A 19,089-nucleotide genomic window follows, 5' to 3' on the forward strand; every position below is an offset into this window, starting at 1 on the left:
TGGAACTCACTTGGTAGCCCAGGCTGGCCTCGAACTCACAGATATCCGCCTGGCTCTGCCTCCCAAGTGCTGGGATTAAAGGTGTGCGCCACCACTGCCCCGCCAGGTTTTTTTTAATAAGACTATTTAGCAGTTCGTGTTACACTGTCATCTAGCTATTACTTATTTATCCTTTGGAGTGCTGGGATATCAAGCATTGAGCTAATTGTCAGGTAAAGAGGCCATTAAGTTAATGAACACAAATTAAGAGCTACATTTAAAGAGAAAGCAAAACCAGTCTTTTGGTGCTTTTTTAAGAAATGGAACTAATGTACCTAATGTTGTACTATGAAAGTCAAAGGCACTATGATAATTGGGTTATTTTGTCCTACACTTTTAATATCACATAAAAAAATGTGTGTATGTTTATTAAGTTTATACTTTTTTATGTTTCTGTACTGAATAGTAGTAAACAGATAACTAGAAGATCTAATTTAAGTGTTAACATGTATACACAAATAGAGTCTAGTTAACTCAAAATAAGAGAAACCATCAAGCTGAGAATGCAGCTCAGATGGTAGCTTATCTTGCATACTAGAAGCCTTTCCAGAGTTCAGTTCCCAGCTCCCTATATTAAAGGTGTTGCTCACCTAAATCTCAGCACTCAGGATCACATACAGTTATCTTCAACTACAAATACTCAATTTGAGACTGGCCTGTCTTTACCTACAGAAAACAAACAGAAAAAAAAGGAAAAGAATAAGTGAACCTGGACAAGATTGTGGGTCATGTAATTTCTTGTGGTTTGAAAATCCATCACCTTTTCTCCTGGTTTGTGTTCACAGAAAAAAAAAAAAATCTTCCCATTTTGTTTCAAAACAAATATCATGTACATCTTTCTTATGGGTCTTTTTAAGTCACTGCATTTTATAGATTGGATCTTGGCCCTTGTCTAGTTGTAAATTATCAAATCCGAAGGAAGTTTACATTGACCCCTCATGTTCATTCTTTTCTGTGGTGAGGTACCTATAGTGGGAAGGATGTAGACTTTGGACTTTTCTGTACTCTTCAATTGTGAGCTCCATAACTTAATGTATGAGTGACCATGAGGAAATTTGTTACTTGCTTTCCTCTCCTTGGTCTGTAAAGATGAAAAATAATTATTTGGTAGGGTTATATGAACTATATTTAGAGAAGTGGGAAAAAATAATTGCTGGCACTGGGTGGGTATTTGAGGTTTGCTAATTCTCCATAAGACACAATTAAGATCTAAGAAGACTTTTACACCAGTTTCTAACTCAACTGAACACATCCTATTTCAGCAAAGAACCAGATATTAGCTGTATTTAGCTTTTCTAAGCTTGAGATAAATGAGTAACCTGAAAGTCAGAGGACTAAATATTGGGATGCCCCATCTAATATATTTCACCATGGCCAAATGGCTGCAATTCCTGGAATTCTGTTTAGCTTCATCTTGCTGCTTAGGAGAATTAGAAAAAAACATTCTTGTTGCTAGTGTCAATATCTTGGCTCTGTTCATAAAACTAACCACTCTTGTCCAAATGTCTTCTTTAACCTTAGCTATTCTGGCTCCTACCCACCCCACCCCACCCCCCATCGACCTATAGCCTTGTTGGAGTAGGTGTGACTTTGTTGAAGGAAGTGTGTCACTGGTGGTGGGCTTTGGGGTTTCAGAAGCCAGGCCCAATGACACTCTTCCTACTGCCTGCTGATCCTCATGTAGAATTCTCAGCTACCTCTCCAGCACCATGTCTGTCTATGTGCCTCCATGGTTCCCACCATAACAATAATGGACCAAATAAGCCTCAGAATGTAAGCAAGCCCAATTAAATTCTTTCTTTTAAAAGAGTTGCCTTGATTGTGGCATCTCTTCACAGCAATTGAACACTAAGACAATATATTTACAGTATTGTACAACCATGGACTCCTGTCTAAACTCCAGATGTTTCCATTACCACCAAAGAGGTGCACTATACTATTTAAGAGTAATACTCCTCCTCTCCCCAATCCTGACTCCATCCCCTACCTCAAATAGTAATTTCTACTATCTGTCTATAGATTGTCCTTTTCTGAATATTTCACATAAATGGAGTCATATAATGTGTGACTTTTGTGTCTGGTGTTTATTGCATAGCACACTTTTTTAAGGATCATGTTTTCCTGCTTCTCACACTATCTTAAAGGCTCAGGGGATGAGGCCTAGCTAATATAATTAGGTTACTGGAAGCAGGCCTCAAAAAATTAAACCTGTCCCTGGTTCTAGCTGCAATTTATGTTTCTTCAATCCGTGCTATGATGTGAGAATCTGCCACATCTTCCTGCCCTAATGAGCTGAAATTGAGCAAAGGTAAATTTTCCTCCCTTGTGTTGGCCATTTTTTTGATAGGTAGACACAAAAGTAACTCATAGTTTAGATACACAACCTTATGTTGATTAGGTTATTTACACATTTGGGCCATTATGAATTGTGATAATATACAATTTCTATGTAAGCATTTGTTTGATTAAATCCCTGTTTTCACATTTTGACATGTGACTTGTCTTTACTAGGATAAAATTGCTAAGAAAATAATTTACAAATAGGAAAGATTTATTTTGGCTCCTTGTTTCAAAGATTTGCATCCATTATCATTTGGCCTATGTTTCTGGGCCTGTAGTGAGTCATAATTATTTTTCCCCTTTTATTAAAAATAGATTTTTTTTCCTCATACAATATATCCTGAATACAGTTTCCTTTCCCTCTGCTCCTCACTGTTACTCCCTACCCCCTCTCCTCTCTGTATCCATTCCCTTTCTGACTCTCATTAGAACAGAACAGAACAGGCTTCTAAGAGATAACAACCAAATTCAATAAAATAAAACAAAAACCATCTTGTTGAAGTTGTACAAGGCAAACCAAAAGAAAGAAAAGAGCCCATGAGAAGTCACTAGAATCAGAAACCCACTCATTTACACATTCAGGAGTCCCATAAAAATACTAAACTGAAAGCTTTAATAATATATATGCAGGGGACCTGGTGCATTTCCATGTCAGGCCTGTGCTTGCTGCTTCAGTCACTGAGTCCATATGACCTTTGTTTGGTTGATTTAAAGGGGCCTTGTTCTGGTATCTTCCATCCACTCTGGCTCGTAAACTCTTTCTGCCTCTTCTTCCATGGGGTTCCCTGAGCTCTGAGGGAAGGGATTTGATGGAGACATCCCATTCAGAGCTGTGTTCCAAGATCTGTCTCTCTGTGTTATGTCTGGCTGTGGGTCTCTGTATTTGTTCCCATATGCTGTAGAAGGAGACTGCTCTGATGATGACTGAGTAAGGCACTGATCAGTGAGTATAGCAGAATATCATTAGGAGTTATTGTTACCTTTCTTTTTTTTTTAGACCAATAGTTTTTGGTTTTACCCTAGGTTTTACCCATTGGGCTATCTAGTCTCTGGTTCTTGGTCACCCAAGCAGTATTGGGTATGGGTTCTCTCTCACAGAGTGGGCCTTAAGTCCAAACAGACATTGGTTGATAATTCTCACAGATTTGTGCCACCATTGCCCTAGTGTAATTTTCCAGGCGGGCCACCATTGTAGATCAAAGGTTTTATGTCTAGGTTGGTGTTTACATTTCTTTTTTGGTACCCTGCAGAGTACGTTCCCATACCACATACACTAGAACATAGGGATGAAGGTTCTATGTAGGTACCAGCTCATCTTCTCCATGTTCAATGAGTTATGTGGAAGTTGTCATCAATAATGGGGCCTTGCTATCAATTTAAGAAGAGCAAACCATTGTCAACAGACTGGGTTGTTTGGGGATTTCCATGGGACCCCTTTCATCCACAATGCAATTGGATGTAATCTCGTCCCAGTAGTAGAAGCTTCATTTGGTGACAAGAAATAGCTAGTTGGGATTCTGTTTCCCTTATTATTTAGATACTTCATTAGGATTGCCATCATATATTTCAGGAAGTTTCCACTGCTCTAGGTTTCCATACCACCCCTCAGATGCCCCTCAAATCTAGCTGTCTCTCTGAATTCCTTTCCTCAACCCATCTGCACCTCCTCCCCACCTGATCCCCCCACTCCCACTGCCAATTCACCCATAAATCTATTTCCTTCTCCCAGGGAGATCCATGTGTTTCCCCCTAGACCTATAACTTCTCTGGATCTATGGATTGTAGCTTGGTTATCATTTATTTAATGGGTAATATCCACATATAAATGAATACATACAACATTTATCTTTCTGAGTCTGTGTTACCTCGGGATGATTTTTCTAGTTCATCCATTTGCCTGCAAATTTCATGATGTCATACTTTTTAACACTGAGTAATAATACTCCATTGTGTAAATGTACATTTTCTTTATCCATTCTTGAGGAATATCTAAGTTGTTTCAGGGTTCTGGCTATTATGAATAGAGCAGCAATGAACATAGTTGAGCAAGTGTCCTATGGTAGGATGCAGTGTCCATTGGGTATATGCCGAAGAGGGGTATAGCTGGATCTTAAGGTAGATTGATTCTCAGTTTTCTGAGAAATCACCATATTGATTTCCATAGTGACTGTAGAAGTTTACACTTCCACCAGCAATATATGAGTGTTCCTCTTACTCTACATCCTTGCCATATGAGCTGTCACTTGCATTATTGATCTTAGCCATTTTGATGGTGTAAAATGTAACCTCAAAGTAGTTTTGATTTACCTTTCCCTGATGACTAAGGATGTTGAACATTTCTTTGTTCCTCAGCCATTTGAGTTTCCTCTATGAAGAATTCTGTGTTTAGATCCGTAACCAATTTTTTTATTAGATTATTTGGTTTTTTTAGATCAAGTTTCTTGAGTTCTTTATATATTTTGAGTATTAGTCCTCTATCAGATGTGGAGTTGGTAAAAAATCTTTCCCATTGTATAGGCTGCCACTTTATTACAGTGAAGGAAAAATGCTTTATAGCAGCCAGGAGGAAGGCCCACTTCCTAACAGTGTACTAAGGCATGAATTCATCTGTGGATTAATTCACTGAAGTTAGAGCTGTCATGATTCTGTTGCTTGTCAAGGCTCAGCATTGAAGCTGTTGAAACTAAAAGACTTAGTTTTGAGTACCTGAGTCTTGGGGGAGGAGGACCATTATATCCAAATCATAACATGAACTAGGAACTGTTAGATCATATGTAATTTGGTGTTGACATTTTGAGAATCTTCTGTTTTCCTGCCCAGTCTTACATATCTTTGCATTGTACAAGGGTTCCAGTTTCTCTCCAACACTGTTCTTTTTTATAACCATCCTAGTCAGTATTAAATTATGGTCTCATCAGGCTTTTGATTTGCTTTTCACTAATGACTGATTTTGAGTGTCTTTGCATGTGGTTTTGTTTTTGTTTTTTGGAGTTTTTTTTTTTTTTTAGCTTGTTTATCTTTAATGAAATGTTTGTTCATATCTTTTGCTTACGTTTCTAGTTATATGCCTTTTTTTAATTGAAAGATGCATTTTATGTATTTAAAGTATTGTAGCAGACATAATTTGCAAATATTTTCTCCCATTCTGTAATTTTTTTTTTTCTGAGGTGTCATTTTTCTATTAGGCTATTATTAAATAGACTTTGCTCCTGTTTAACTTTTGCTATATTTTATAATTATGCAGTCAGATGTTACCTTAAATTTTACATTATTTTTAGAAAGGTTTTTACATTGTGAAATTATTAAAAGGTTATCTACTGTCCATGTGGGTTCGCTTCTAAATATAAAAATTACCTTTATTTACTAGCTGTACGTATTCTGGATACTTAAGCTAGTGCTAAAGTCTTCAATGCTGTGTAAAACAGGATAACCCATCTCATTTCATTCACCCTAAAAATGTGAGAAAATATAAGATAATATAAAATTGTTTGTGCACCTGTATACAGTGTCTTTACAGAGCCTGAAATAGAATAATACTGAAACTAAACTTTACCATGAGGTTATTGTACAGATTAATTTAAATTCGTGGTGTGATTCTAAGTAAAATTTAGCATCAAAGAAAGACATTCCTGTTAGGAAAATCCTTTTAAGTAATTCTTTGCAACATTACGTTACTGAAATATCCAGAACTACCATTCTTTTTGTGTCCCCGAGTTCTGGTTCTCTTTCTGAGACTACTTTCTTAATTTAACTTAAAGCTAATGGTGAGAATTCCATGAATTAATTTCTTGGGTCTATTTTACATGCATTTTTAGTAAATAAAGTACTGTTTGGCAATGAAAAGTATTTTACATAGAGTAGCAACATTAGGATAAGTGCTGCTTTAGTATTGGGGTATGTGTGTGTGTGGTGTGTGTGTGTGTGTGTGTGTACACATAGATGCATACCACTACATTTAATTAGGGTTGCTTGCGTGAGCATTGGTACAAGGGCAACTTGTAGAGTGGCCATATCCCAGGGCAGTATTACTGCCCCTACCCCAGCAAGCATTAACTGCCTCCTTAGAGACAAGTGAGACCTTATGTTGAAGATCCCAGTCTTAGGCAGATAACAACAGCCACTGTGCTTTTTTTTATGAGTGCAGTAGCCATTTCAGATTCAGGACATAGCATTTTACAACACAGTCTCCCATATTCTGATTCTTATATTCTTCCCTCCCTTCCCTAAGCCTTGAAGTGGGTAATATAGATGTCCTGGACAGTGGCTGAGCCCTCAACAATCACTTATTCTGAGCACTTTAACCAGTTAAGGGTCTCTATATTAACCTACTGCTCACAAAAAAAGAAATTTGTCTTACAAGGCTGAGAAAGCACTAATCACTAGTTGTAAACATAAGTGAAAGCAATGTGACATGTCTGGTTAGGAAAACAACTAGTAGGTTTCCCCACCTACAACATATCCCACCTCCCAACCAGCTGTGGGACTTTGACCAGGTTGTCCCTAATAAGCATGGATTCCCTCTGATGGAATGAGCCTCAAATCCAGTTCAGAAAGCAATTGATCACCCCTGTAACAGTTATGCCACTATTATACAAATGGGTATATTGTGTCTGGCAGTATTGTAGATCAGTATTGTAGAATGCAGGGTCCACAACTGAATGAGACTTGATGACTTTCTCAGCAGTGTACATAGTACCTTTCAGCCCTATAAAGTTGAGTCAGCAGAAGGCAAAGCATCCAATTCAGTTCCACCTTGATTTTTGTCTTGTAACCAAAGTATGTGGTGTCTTCAGCAGAGGGTTCTGACCATTCAGTTCTAGTGGGCAATTGCCTTTGGGTTTGTTTGTTTGTTTGTTTGTTTGTTTATAATCCCAATGACCTTAAGTCATGATCCTTCTTCTATCTGAGCCTAAGTGGTAGATTGTAGGAATACTACCTACCACTCTTGTGTGATGAAACACCATGACCATGGCAACTCTCATAAAGGAAAGCATTTACTTGGAGTTTGGTTACAGGTTCAGAGGTTTAGTCCATTGTTGTCATCGCAGGAAAGGTGGTGGCATGCAGACAGACATGGTCTTAGAGAAGTGCCTGAGACCTCTATATCCAGATCCACAGGCAGAGAGATACTGGGCCTGGCTTGAGCATTTGAAACCCCAAAGCCAACCCACCAGTGACATACTTCTCCTACAAGGCCACACCAACCCCAACAAGGACACACTAATAGTACCACTCCATGATAATGAAGCATTCAAATATATGAGCCTATGTGGGTCATTCCAATTCAAACCACCACAAGGCTCAAATAAAGACCCATGTTATTTTAGTGTCCTCTTGTTTTGTTTTTTACTAATAAACGTGTGGTTGGGGGGGGGGTATTTTGCTGGTTAACTGAAAACTTGAAAAGAGTTATGTTTTCATCTAGATCCCAAGGAAGAGAAAGAAGATGATTCTGTCCTCCCTCAGGAAGTTTCCATTTCTGCAACTAGACCTAGCCGGGGCTGGCGCAGTAGTAGCAGGACATCTATCTCTCGCCTTCGAGACACTGAGAGTACTCGCAGCTCTAGGTCCAAGACTGGTTCGTTGCAACTTGTCTGCAAGTCAGAACCAATTACAGATCAGCTTGATTATGGTACGATGCAAATACAGTATTATTACTCCAATGCCTAATTGGTTCTTTAATCTTAAATGTAATGCTGAGCATTTACCTAAATGTCTTAAATTTCTGGGGACAAGTGATAATGTAGGTAGGATTTGTTTTAGATACATTGTAGATAGTCTCCATTTACAGAACTGCTTCAGTGATTTCACTTAATCTTTGGCTATGAAAAGAAAATGTCTTGTGTGTGTTTCTCAATAAATTTTGGTTTTATTTTGTAGACGTTCCAGAAGAACATCAGTCTCCCGGTGGCGTTAGGTACAAAGTTTATTCCATACTTAAATCTTTGAATACTCAGTTGCACTAAGTGATTGAGACTTTTTTATTTGATAGAATTTTGAGCTGTTAAATTAATTTCATTTTTAATATATCACACTTAATATTCCACATTTAATTTTAAGTGGACTGTAAAACACAAAACTTGATTTCCTAGTTCCAAAAGCATGTATTGAGTATATTCTCTGGGTGAAATTATTCTATGTCAGCAGTGTCTTTCATGGTACGTTGGTAATTTAATATTGATTAAATCTTATATTGATATAATATAATTTTGATTAAATGTTATAGTATATCTTATTTGTGGAGTCTGAGTTCTAAGTATTGCTTATAAAAAGAGCTTAGAATGTAGTCCAATCAGATTGTAAGGATAAAAATTTTAGGTAATGTGATTGGCTGTGTCTTAAGTATTCTAATTCAGTCCTATCAGATAATCTTTGGAGCCAGAATTTATCATTTGTTTGCTTATTTTTAGTAGTGATGAGGAAGAGGAGGAGGAAGAAGAGATGTTAGTCAGTGAAGAGGAAATACCATTCAAAGATGATCCAAGAGATGAGACCTACAAGCCTCACCTTGAAAGGCATGTTTGAAATTTTACTGTGTAAGCTAGTGAAAAATAGGTAGGAATACACAATTGAATATGTTTTATTTTTGTTGCAAGATTAAATAAACATAAAAATAATTTTAAATGAGTGATTGCTTTGCAACTATAACAACTTACTCCCACATAACCCTTTCTTTGATCTATTGAGCTTTAATATTAACTGTACTATTTAGTAGATGTGTGCATGTTTTAATAAGGTTTTCTGGAGTGTTTAGAATTGTTTTGCTCAGTATCTTATTTCTCTTTGCAACTATAGTAAGATTTGATTTTTATGTTTTTGACCTGCCTGAGTTTGGATTACTGTTGCTATGAAGACCAATGATGACCAAAAGCAAGTTGGGGAGGAAAGGGTTTATTTGACTTACTCTTCCACACCTGTTGACCATCACTGAAGGAAGTCAGGGCAGGAACTCAAGCAGAGTGAGAACCCAGAGATAGGTGCTGAGGCAGAGGCCATGGAGGGACACTGCTTCCTTCCTACCTTACTCATCATGGCTTCCTCAGCCTACCCTCTTATAGAATCCAGTACCACCAGCCCAGGGTTGGTCACATCCACAGTGGACTTGGTTTTCCCCCTTAAGGAGACATTTTCCCAGTTGAGGGTCCCTCCTTTCAGATGACTCCAGCTTGTGTCAGGTTGACATAAAATTAGCCAGTATAAAGCAGTATTCACCCATGGACGTTTTATACACACACACACACACACACACACACACACACACACACACACATCCTTGCTGTGGGGTCGAGGTGTGCACAATTGATAAGTTGTAGTTTGTAAGCTGAGAATCACAACTTCAGAATAATGAGATAATGATAAATACTAAACTTTAACCTGGTATCATACACTACCTTTAAGGAAGTCTTTGTTAGAATATTTGTATTGAGATGTTTTTCTGTTTGCAGGGAAACCCCAAAGCCACGGAGAAAATCAGGGAAGGTGAAAGAAGAGAAAGAAAAGAAAGAAATTAAAGTGGAAGTAGAAGTAGAGGTGAAAGAAGAAGAGAATGAAATTAGGGAAGATGAGGAGCCTCCTAGGAAGTGAGTAGGCAGTTTTTCTACAAAAAGTGGAAACCTTTCTTTTAAAACCACTAGTAGACAGACTTCAAGGTACATGAGAGTGTGTGTGCACGTGCACATACACATACACACACATTCGAGCATAGAGCCACATACATTTAATCCCAGCACCTGGGAGGCCAACCTAATCTACATAGCTAATTACAGCCCACCCAGGGCTACATAATGAGACCCTCTCAAATAAAATACCTAAGTACACAAAAGGTGTGTGTAAACTGCTCATGTTAAGCAACTTGAGTTTCTTTGGGGCAACTTCTAAGAAGTTTGAAAGTTTGTTTTGGTGTTGGTTTTGTTTCATTGCAAAGTAATATATAAAAGACAGTCTCTATGGGGATACAGAGGGAATAGAGAAAGCCAGGGGAAAAAAAAAATCTCAAATGTGTGTTCTCAAAAACTAATAGGTTAAATGATGCAGAAGCCTTGATTGTGTAAAAACTTTCCATATGGTGTACACTTTGTTGCAGAAATAAGATTAAGTGTTATATTATCTTCTTGATTGTCTTTTTTGAGTAATTGCATTTAGATGGTGAACTCTTTACTATAACTAGCCTTCAAGTAATAACATTGAAATTTAGTCAGATATTCCATAGTAATGCCTAGTTTACTCCAAGATAAAGAATAATTTATGAGTGGAATTACCTCAGAGTAAATCTGGCTTGATGGCCAGATGCCTTTGTTTTTTTGTGTTGTTGGTTATGCTCTGTGTCTGCCACCTGTTCTTTGGCCCCTAGATTGTGCTTCAGCCATCCTTATCTTCATAAGCTTCCATCTAGAATATTTAGTAAACTGCTCTTTCTTAAATTATAGGAGAGGGAGAAGGAGAAAAGATGACAAAAGTCCACGGTTACCCAAGAGGAGGTGAGGCATTTCTGCTCCTTTTTTATACCTTAAGTCTTCGATAAGTGTTTGAGTACTTTAGCTTTCATAAGCAGAGGAGGTGTGGCTTATTGAAAATTTCACAAATGTGGTTTCCTTAGTGGCCATGATGCACAGATAGTGTGTTTTCATTTTCGTTGAAGGATGCTGAGTCGTCTGAAATCCTCAGTACTTTATAGCTTGCTAGCTTATTCATGCTATTTTAAACTTATCAAGCATTTGGCAGTTTGATTAACTTGAGTACAAATTTTCTGAAACCTATGTATTACTGTAGATATTTTAATTTATATGAAACCTCTATTATCACATTATATATAGAATACCAGTTCTCTTGCTAACTTTTTTCTAACATTTTGGTAATAGAAAAAAACCTCCAATCCAATATGTCCGTTGTGAGATGGAAGGATGTGGGACTGTTCTTGCTCACCCTCGCTATTTGCAGGTCAGTGAAGTTGTTACACAAGACAGTCTTTGATACAGTGTCCCTTACTTATCTCCTAAGATGTCAATTTGTGTGGCATTTGTAAACACTGATACAAAATGTGAAGAAAAATATTCCTAAATATAAAATTGCATAAATCGTCTTTATTCCACTTGTACTTCTTTAACAGAATACCTGAGACTAGTAATTTAAAGAACAAATGTATTGGCTTTTGGTTCTGACTCCCTTAGAAGTCTTAAGAATGTGGTACCAGCATCTGGAAAGTGGTCTTCTTACTTCATCACAGAGTAGTGTAAGGCTGAAGGACAAGAAGGAAGCATGAGGAGAAAACGGGGATCTGAGTTCACTTTGTTAACAACTTTAATCCGTTTGTGAGGACAATATATCTCAGCGTTTATTACATTGAAGACTTAAATTTTCAACACAGGAACCCTGGGGGATGATACACTTACACCTTAGCACATCCTATTAAAGAAATACTAATGAAGAACTGAAAAACCTGAGCCCAAGTACAGGACTTCTTGGATTTTTGCAGTGTTACATTATGTTCTGAAATGGTTTGAAGAAGTCTTCTATAACAGATTATTGAAACAATACACAAAGACACAGAATAGTAGATTTTAACTTTAATATATATTAGGACAAAATGAATATAGCATTCAAACTAGTGATTTCTTTGAGATAGTACAAAATGATTTTTTTTTTTTTTTTAAATTTTTGGTCTTTTTAAGTTTTCCCTTAAGTGAATAGATATTTAATTGGCTGGGTTTTGGGGTGTGTACAAGTCTGGCAGGAAACAGGGAATTGAAATAGTGAAATGCTACTTGGGAAATTCCTGTTAGTCTTTAGCAGCAAATATGAGAAACTAAGACCTTACTTTTGGAGTATAGTTTTGTTACAGTAATAGCTACTGGGTTTTGGTTTTGGTGTGTGCCATTTGGTATACCCATTATTGTGTTTTTATTTTGCAAATGAAAACTAGAACTTGAAATGTTTAAGTACATCTAAGATCACATTGCTAGTGAGTGACAAGTGCAGATCCAGGTCTGTTTCATATCCTGTGTTCTTTACCATTTTACTCTGCTAGTTTTCCTTTAGAACCTTTTTGATTTAGCAAAAAGAAAAAAAAAAAAGAATGTTGAGATTTTCCTTTTCACTTTCCTTTTGCTATTTTAGCACCACATTAAATACCAGCATTTGCTGAAAAAAAAATATGTATGTCCCCATCCTTCCTGTGGACGACTCTTCAGGCTCCAGAAACAACTTCTGCGACATGCCAAACATCATACAGGTACATTTCTAAGTAAACAGTTTATCATGTAGCCAAGTGAACTGCAGTTTGGGCATATAGTCTGGTAATGTAGCAAGATTTTTCTAATACAAGTGTTCTTAAAAGGTCCTAGCAGAGAAGCGTGGGAGAAAGTTAGGAAAATAAATGTTAATAAAATATAAACATATAAAAAATTAAATATGCCACTTTTTAGTTGAACTTGGGCTCACACACCTATAATCCCCAGCACTGGGAAAACTTAAAGCCGGAGTTTGAGTTGTAGGCCAGACTGGATTGCATAGACAGGACCTGTTCTAAGAGCTGGAGATAGAGGAGATATAAGATCTCATTAAGAAGCCTTGGCTCGCCGGGCGGTGGTGGCGCACACCTTTAATCCCAGCACTCGGGAGGCAGAGCCAGGCGGATCTCTGTGAGTTCGAGGCCAGCCTGGGCTACCAAGTGAGTTCCAGGAAAGGCGCAAAGCTACACAGAGAAACCCTGTCTCAAAAAAAAAAAAAAAGCCTTGGCTGTACTAGAACTCACTGTGGAGACCAGGCTGGCCTCAAACTTCAACCCATCCTACCATAGTTTCCCATGTATTGGGATTGACGTTCATTGGTTTTCTAGTCTTAAAATAACCTTGATGTTGGGATAAAGTGCTTGCCCTGCAATCATGAGGACCAGAGATCAGATACTCTAGGACCCATATAAAAGCCAAGTAGATGGCTTCCTATAACCCTAGCACTTGGGAAATAGCATCTCTAGGGCAATCTGGCTAACTAGCAGCTCTCTGGCTTCTGTGAGCAATCCTGCCTCAAAGAATAAAGTGGAGAGCAATCCCAAAAGATAACTGACTGTAACTTCAGTTATACGAAACCAGAAGTTTAAAAGAATTAAAAAATTTGCCAGTGATCACCTAATTAAACAAACAGAATCTTTCAACTCTGCTTCAGGTAGATACTTATCAACAAAGATAGAAACTTGGTAGTAGCTATTAGGGATAAAAGTAGAATGAACATTAATGAGAAATCCTAAACAGTAGGGGTTTGCTTTCCTGTATGTTTTTCTATTAAATAGCTCGAGATGATTGTATGTGTAGAGATCATAAAAGGTAGTTACTGAATTTGTTTGCTAATTCCTATAGAAACAACTCAAAAATAGGAGCTGACTAATGTGTATTATGGAATAGGCTGAAATTCTGCTTTAAACATAGAGTTGCCTATTAATAGTATATAGTAGTAAATGGATGCATCTCACACTTGATAATTGCATGTGTTCCGTCCTCAGTCTTGGACAGTAAGAATAAAAATTCCCCCCTTGAAAAAATATGTCTCTCCCCTAGCTGATAATGATGTATATACTCTCACTTAATCCAATTACTTTTCACTTTTCCTTAACTATAAATTACAGGTACCAATATGACAGACTGATTGTAATAAAGATGAAATGAGATAACATGTGTTTCTATTTTTCATATAGAACTTGCAACATAGTAGACATTTGCAAAATACCAGGATATGAACTTTTGGGCATTAATTTCCCCAAAGTCTACAGTCATTTCTTCATACTATATTAGTTGAGGGGTCAGTGCAGGGGAGGACTGCTGTTTTGCTCCCTGAATACATGCTATAATTTTTTTTTGTTCTCTCTCTGTACCGTTTTTGTTCCACTGAAAGTCTTCTTGACAGCGAGCTTAGACTATTTTAGCTAAGTACCCCAAATCTACTGTGAGAAACTTTTAAAATGCATTCTGGTTCAAATATTTATATTTGGTTAATATAATTTCAGAATGTTATCTTTCCCTTTGGAAAATAGTATATGCAGGCCCCATTTGTGAATGTAACTTATCAAGTGGGTACCCCATACTTGCTGTGCTCCATGGAAACTAGAATGTTCTAAGCTGATTGGCAGGAAGACGAAGTGGGACATATGAGTGATGCTGTTGTTTCTGTGTTAGAATTGTATTTTCAGACCTTGTATAGTGTGCAACGCAGAATAGCCAGCATTGGCAGCATTTGGGTTTTTTTGCTAGCCCTCTCTCATATGTGATGAATCAGCATATTCATTAGTATCTCTAAGGTGATTGCTGTGTATGTTCAAATTTGAGGAAAAACATAGGTCACTCCTCAGCCTCCTGAGTGAGCCACTTATCATATCTGACTGGTACACATGTTAAAACTGTTTGGGAAGGAGTATTGGATTAAAGTAGATATTGTTGACAACTTAACTTACACGTGATTTACTGTGATTGCATCAAGTAGTTTTAAATGGGATAGAAAATGTAGTGGTTATTAAAAACAAATTATTCAACATATCTTTGTCCTTTGGCTCCCTAACCAAAGTAGTAGAAGCATAGTACAGTGATCCTTTATGTTAGTGATTCCACATTATGATAGATTTGTTTAAGTTCTATGAAACCTGAGGTGAGGAAGGGAATTACAATGAAATGAGGAAATACTTTAGTGTAGAAGATGCAGGGTGACAAATAAGATAAAGAAATACAAGTGGCATTTGCATTTATTTGAAATATTATCTGGGTATTATTAGCATTTAAGTATTACCTGGCTTGTCCCTTGAGGACCTGGCCAGTAAGCAGGCAGTACTTTGGCCTACTCAGGGTCCTAACAGTGTCATCTATATAGGTCCCCTTTAAGAGCAGCCCCCCCCCCTTCCCACGAGGCCTTCTGTCTTCCCTCTTTCCTGTCTCCTCTTCTCTTTCTTCTTCTTCCTCTTCTCTCCTCAGCTCTTGTGTCTCCCGTCCCGTCCTCATTCTCCCCCCCCCATAAACTTTCCATGTGAGTGCTGTTGCAGGGTGTGAATGACTTTCCGCCGTGCCCCTTGACTCTATCCCACCAAGGCTGCCTGCTACCTGTCTATTTTAAAATACAAAAGATATCATTTAGCCTGAAACAACATGTTTACTGTTTTAGATATGGATCAACTTGTTCCAATAGAAAGCTCTAATGTTTGTTATTTGGGTTTTTTAAAATGTTAGATTGTTTGTTTTTATGTGAACATCTTCCACATTATGAAAAAATATTTTAAAGAATAAAACTCGTGGAAAATGCACTTAATGTCTATCTTAGTTACTGTTCTGTTGCTGTGAGGAGATACCATTTTCAGTGTAACTCTTTTAATAAAAGAAAAAATGCTTTCTTTTATTAAAGAAAACATTTAATTGGGAGCTTGCTTACAAAGTCAGAGTGTTAGTCCACTGTCATGGCTGGGAGCATGGCAGCAGGCAGGCATGGCATTGGGGAAGTAGCTGAGAGCTCACATCCAGTCCACAAGTTGCAGGCTAAGAAAGAGACTGTGCCTGGCTTGGGCTTTTGAAACTTCAAAGCCCACCCCCAGTGAGTCCTCTCCAGCAAGGCCACACCTTCTAATCCTTCCTAAATAGTTCACCAACAGGAAACCAGATAGTCAGATATGTGAGCCTATAGGGCCCATTCTCTTTCAAACCACAAAATCATAACCAATTTATTCAATATCTGGAATGTTGGTACAACAAGGATTGAGGTTCTGGTTTCCTTCAAATATGTAAGCCTATGGGAGCCATTCTCATTCAAACCACCACAAAATCCTAACCATTTTATTCAGTATCTGGAATGTTGGTACAACTAGGATTGAGGTTCTGGTTCCCTTATTTATACTAGATTTTTGGTTTGGGTGGGTTTTATTTTGGTTTTTTGAGACAAGGTTAACTATATAGCCCTAGCTGACCTAGAACTCACTATGTAGACCAGGCTGCTCTTACAAGGAGATCTAGCTGACTCTGCCTCCTAAGTGCTGGGCCTAGCCTGGTTATTCCAGTTAATATACTGACATCTGAAGGCTTGGAGCTAGGAACCACTAGTGATAGAGAACTTTTGTCTCTCTGCATCTGGGTTACCCAACTCAATATGTTTTTCTAGTTCCATCCATTTACTTGGAAATTTCATGATTTCATTTTCCTTCACAGCTGAATAAAACATTGTGTAGGTAGGTAGGTAGACAGACAGACAGACAGACAGATAGATAGATAGATAGATCACACTTTGATTATTCATTCATCAGTTGAAAGACATTTCATTTGTTTCCATTTTCTAGCTTCTGTAGAGCAGCAGTGAACATGACTCAGCAAGTACCCTGTAGATAGAGTAGGATTTCAAGTTCTTTAGGCATTGTCAGAGTGCAATAGCTGTGCCATTTGGTAGATTTATTTTTAGCTTTTTGAGGATTCTCCACACTGATTTCCAAAGTGTGTGCATCAGTTTGCAATTCCAACAGTGGATGAGGGTTCCTTCCTCCATTCAGCATTTGTTCTCAGTGGTTTTGTTAGCCATTCTGGCAGGAATATTCATTTGTATTTCTCTAATTGCTGAGGATGATGAACACTTTTCATGATGTATCTTAGCCACTTCTATTTCTTCTTTTGTAACTCTGTTCTGATCCACAGCCCATTTTCGAAATGGATTGTTTCCTTGATTCTTTGTTTTTTTGTGTTCTTTATATAGTCTACATGTTAATCTTCTGTCAAATATATAAGAGGCATAGAATCTTGCCCTCTCTATAGGATTCCTCTTCATTCAATTGTTTTCTTAGCTATACAGAAGCTTCGATTTTATGAGAACCAACCCTGTGGAAGTTTGAATGAAAATGGCCCCATAGGCTCAGGGACTAGCACTATTGGGAAGTGTAGCATTATTGGAGTAGACATCATGTTGTTGGAGGAAGTATGTTACTGAGGGAGGGCTTTGAGTTCTCAGAAGCTCAAGCCAGGCAGAATAGATTGTTCTCTTCCTGCTGCCAGATGTAGACCTTTCAGCACCACCTTTGCCTGCATGCCACCATGCTTCTTGCCATGATAATAAATGGACTAAATCTCTGAACTGTAAACCAGCCTCAATTAAATGTTTTCCTTTGTAAGAGTTGCTGTGGTCATGGTGTCATGTTTTATTCACAACAATAAAACTCTAAGAGGACCACACTTGTCAGTTGGTGTTAATTCCTCAACAAATAGAGTCCTATCTAGAAAGTCTTTCCTAAACCTATATCTTAAGTTTTCTTCTAGCAATTTCAGTGTTTCATGATTCATTCTGAGGTCTTTGGTCCATTTGGAGTTAATTTTTGTGCAAGATGGTAAATATGGACCTGATTTCAGTAGACATCTCATTTTCTCAGCACCATTTCATGAATATGATGTCTTGTCTCTAGTTTTGTGTTTGGAATCCTTTTATTATTAAATTTTATAGTCAAATATATAATAATTGTATAATTAAAAATTATTATTGCTGTAAAAAACATCTCAACCCAAAGCAAGTTGGGGAGGAAGGGGTTTGTTTTCCTTATATTTCAACATCATAATCCATCAAAAGAAGTCAGGGCAGGAACCTGGAGGCAGGAACTAAAGATACCATAAAAGAACATTGCTTACTGGCTAACCCTAGGACTACCTGCCCAGGGGTGGCACCACCCACAGTGAACTAGGCCCAGCAATCATCAATCATGGCCTGAAGTACCACAGGCCAATCTACTGGGGCTATTTTCTCAGTTGAAATTCCTCTTTCAAAAGAAACTCTAGCTTGTGTTAAGTTTACATAATGCTAGACAGCAGAGCATCTTCCAATATCGGATGGCTATAGTTATGTGTACATATATTTGGATCTTCTCTTTTGTTCCATTGATTTACGTGTTTATTTTTGTGCCAGTGTCATATATCTTGAAATATAGAATGGTTATTCCTCTAGCATTGTTCTTTTTTGCTCAGGATTGCTTTAGCTGTCTAGGGTCTTTAGGGGTTCCATATGAATGTTAGGATTTTTATTCTTTTCTGTGAAGAATGTTGTGGACCTTTTCATTGGTGTTGCATTGTGTCTATAAATGTCTTTCGGTAAAAGTCATTTTTCACAATATTAATTCTAATCCATACTCATGGGGGTTCTTTCCATTTTCTAGTGCATTCCTCTCTCTCTATTCAGGATTTCCTTTTCATTGTAGAGGTCTTTTACCTCCATATTTAAGTTTATTCCTAGATATTTTAATTACTTTAAGGCTGTTGTCAATGAGACTGTGTCCCATGATCTCATTCTTTGTTGTATATAGAAAGGCTGCTGTAAGTTGATTTTTTTTTTTTAATCCTACAACTTGATAGAAATTGTTTATAGTTTGTAGAAGTTTTATGGTAGAATTTTTGGGATCTTTGATATACATAATATGGTAACATCTGCAGATCAGGAGTGTTTGACCATTTTTCCTACTTGTACATTTTTAATTTCCTTACCTTATTGTTTCAAGCAATATTGGAAGGAGTGAGGATAGTGGACTGTCTTGTTCTTGATGATTATTTGTTTTGATGGGGGAATTTAGATTGACCTAGCAGACACATTTCTAGGTGTGTCTATTCAGGGGTTCCTAGAAAAGTTTAGTGATGCTCTGAATATGGGCATCAGCACTAAACTGCCAGCTAGATTCCTATACTGCATAAAAAGGAAGAAAGTAGAAAATGAGCTAAGGACTTGCAT

The 19,089-nt window shown here is 37.5% G+C and overlaps 1 protein-coding gene across 2 annotated transcripts in view; it reads left to right on the top strand.

Annotated features, from left to right (window-relative positions):
- Positions 1-19,089, top strand: part of Zfp91 (ZFP91 zinc finger protein, atypical E3 ubiquitin ligase) — a 35,059-nt gene that overhangs the window by 11,801 nt on the left and 4,169 nt on the right. Inside the window, exons 3-9 of one of the 2 annotated variants that reach the window (XM_059260198.1) lie at positions 7,805-8,011; positions 8,260-8,296; positions 8,790-8,894; positions 9,825-9,959; positions 10,806-10,856; positions 11,238-11,316; positions 12,493-12,607. In XM_059260198.1, the coding sequence (XP_059116181.1) occupies positions 7,805-8,011; positions 8,260-8,296; positions 8,790-8,894; positions 9,825-9,959; positions 10,806-10,856; positions 11,238-11,316; positions 12,493-12,607 (729 nt within the window). The remainder of the gene's footprint in view (positions 1-7,804; positions 8,012-8,259; positions 8,297-8,789; positions 8,895-9,824; positions 9,960-10,805; positions 10,857-11,237; positions 11,317-12,492; positions 12,608-19,089) is intronic. The other variant, XM_059260207.1, reaches the window with a different exon arrangement.

Source organism: Peromyscus eremicus, chromosome 1 (genome assembly GCF_949786415.1).
Source record: "Peromyscus eremicus chromosome 1, PerEre_H2_v1, whole genome shotgun sequence".
NCBI classification, from domain to species: domain Eukaryota; kingdom Metazoa; phylum Chordata; class Mammalia; order Rodentia; family Cricetidae; genus Peromyscus; species Peromyscus eremicus.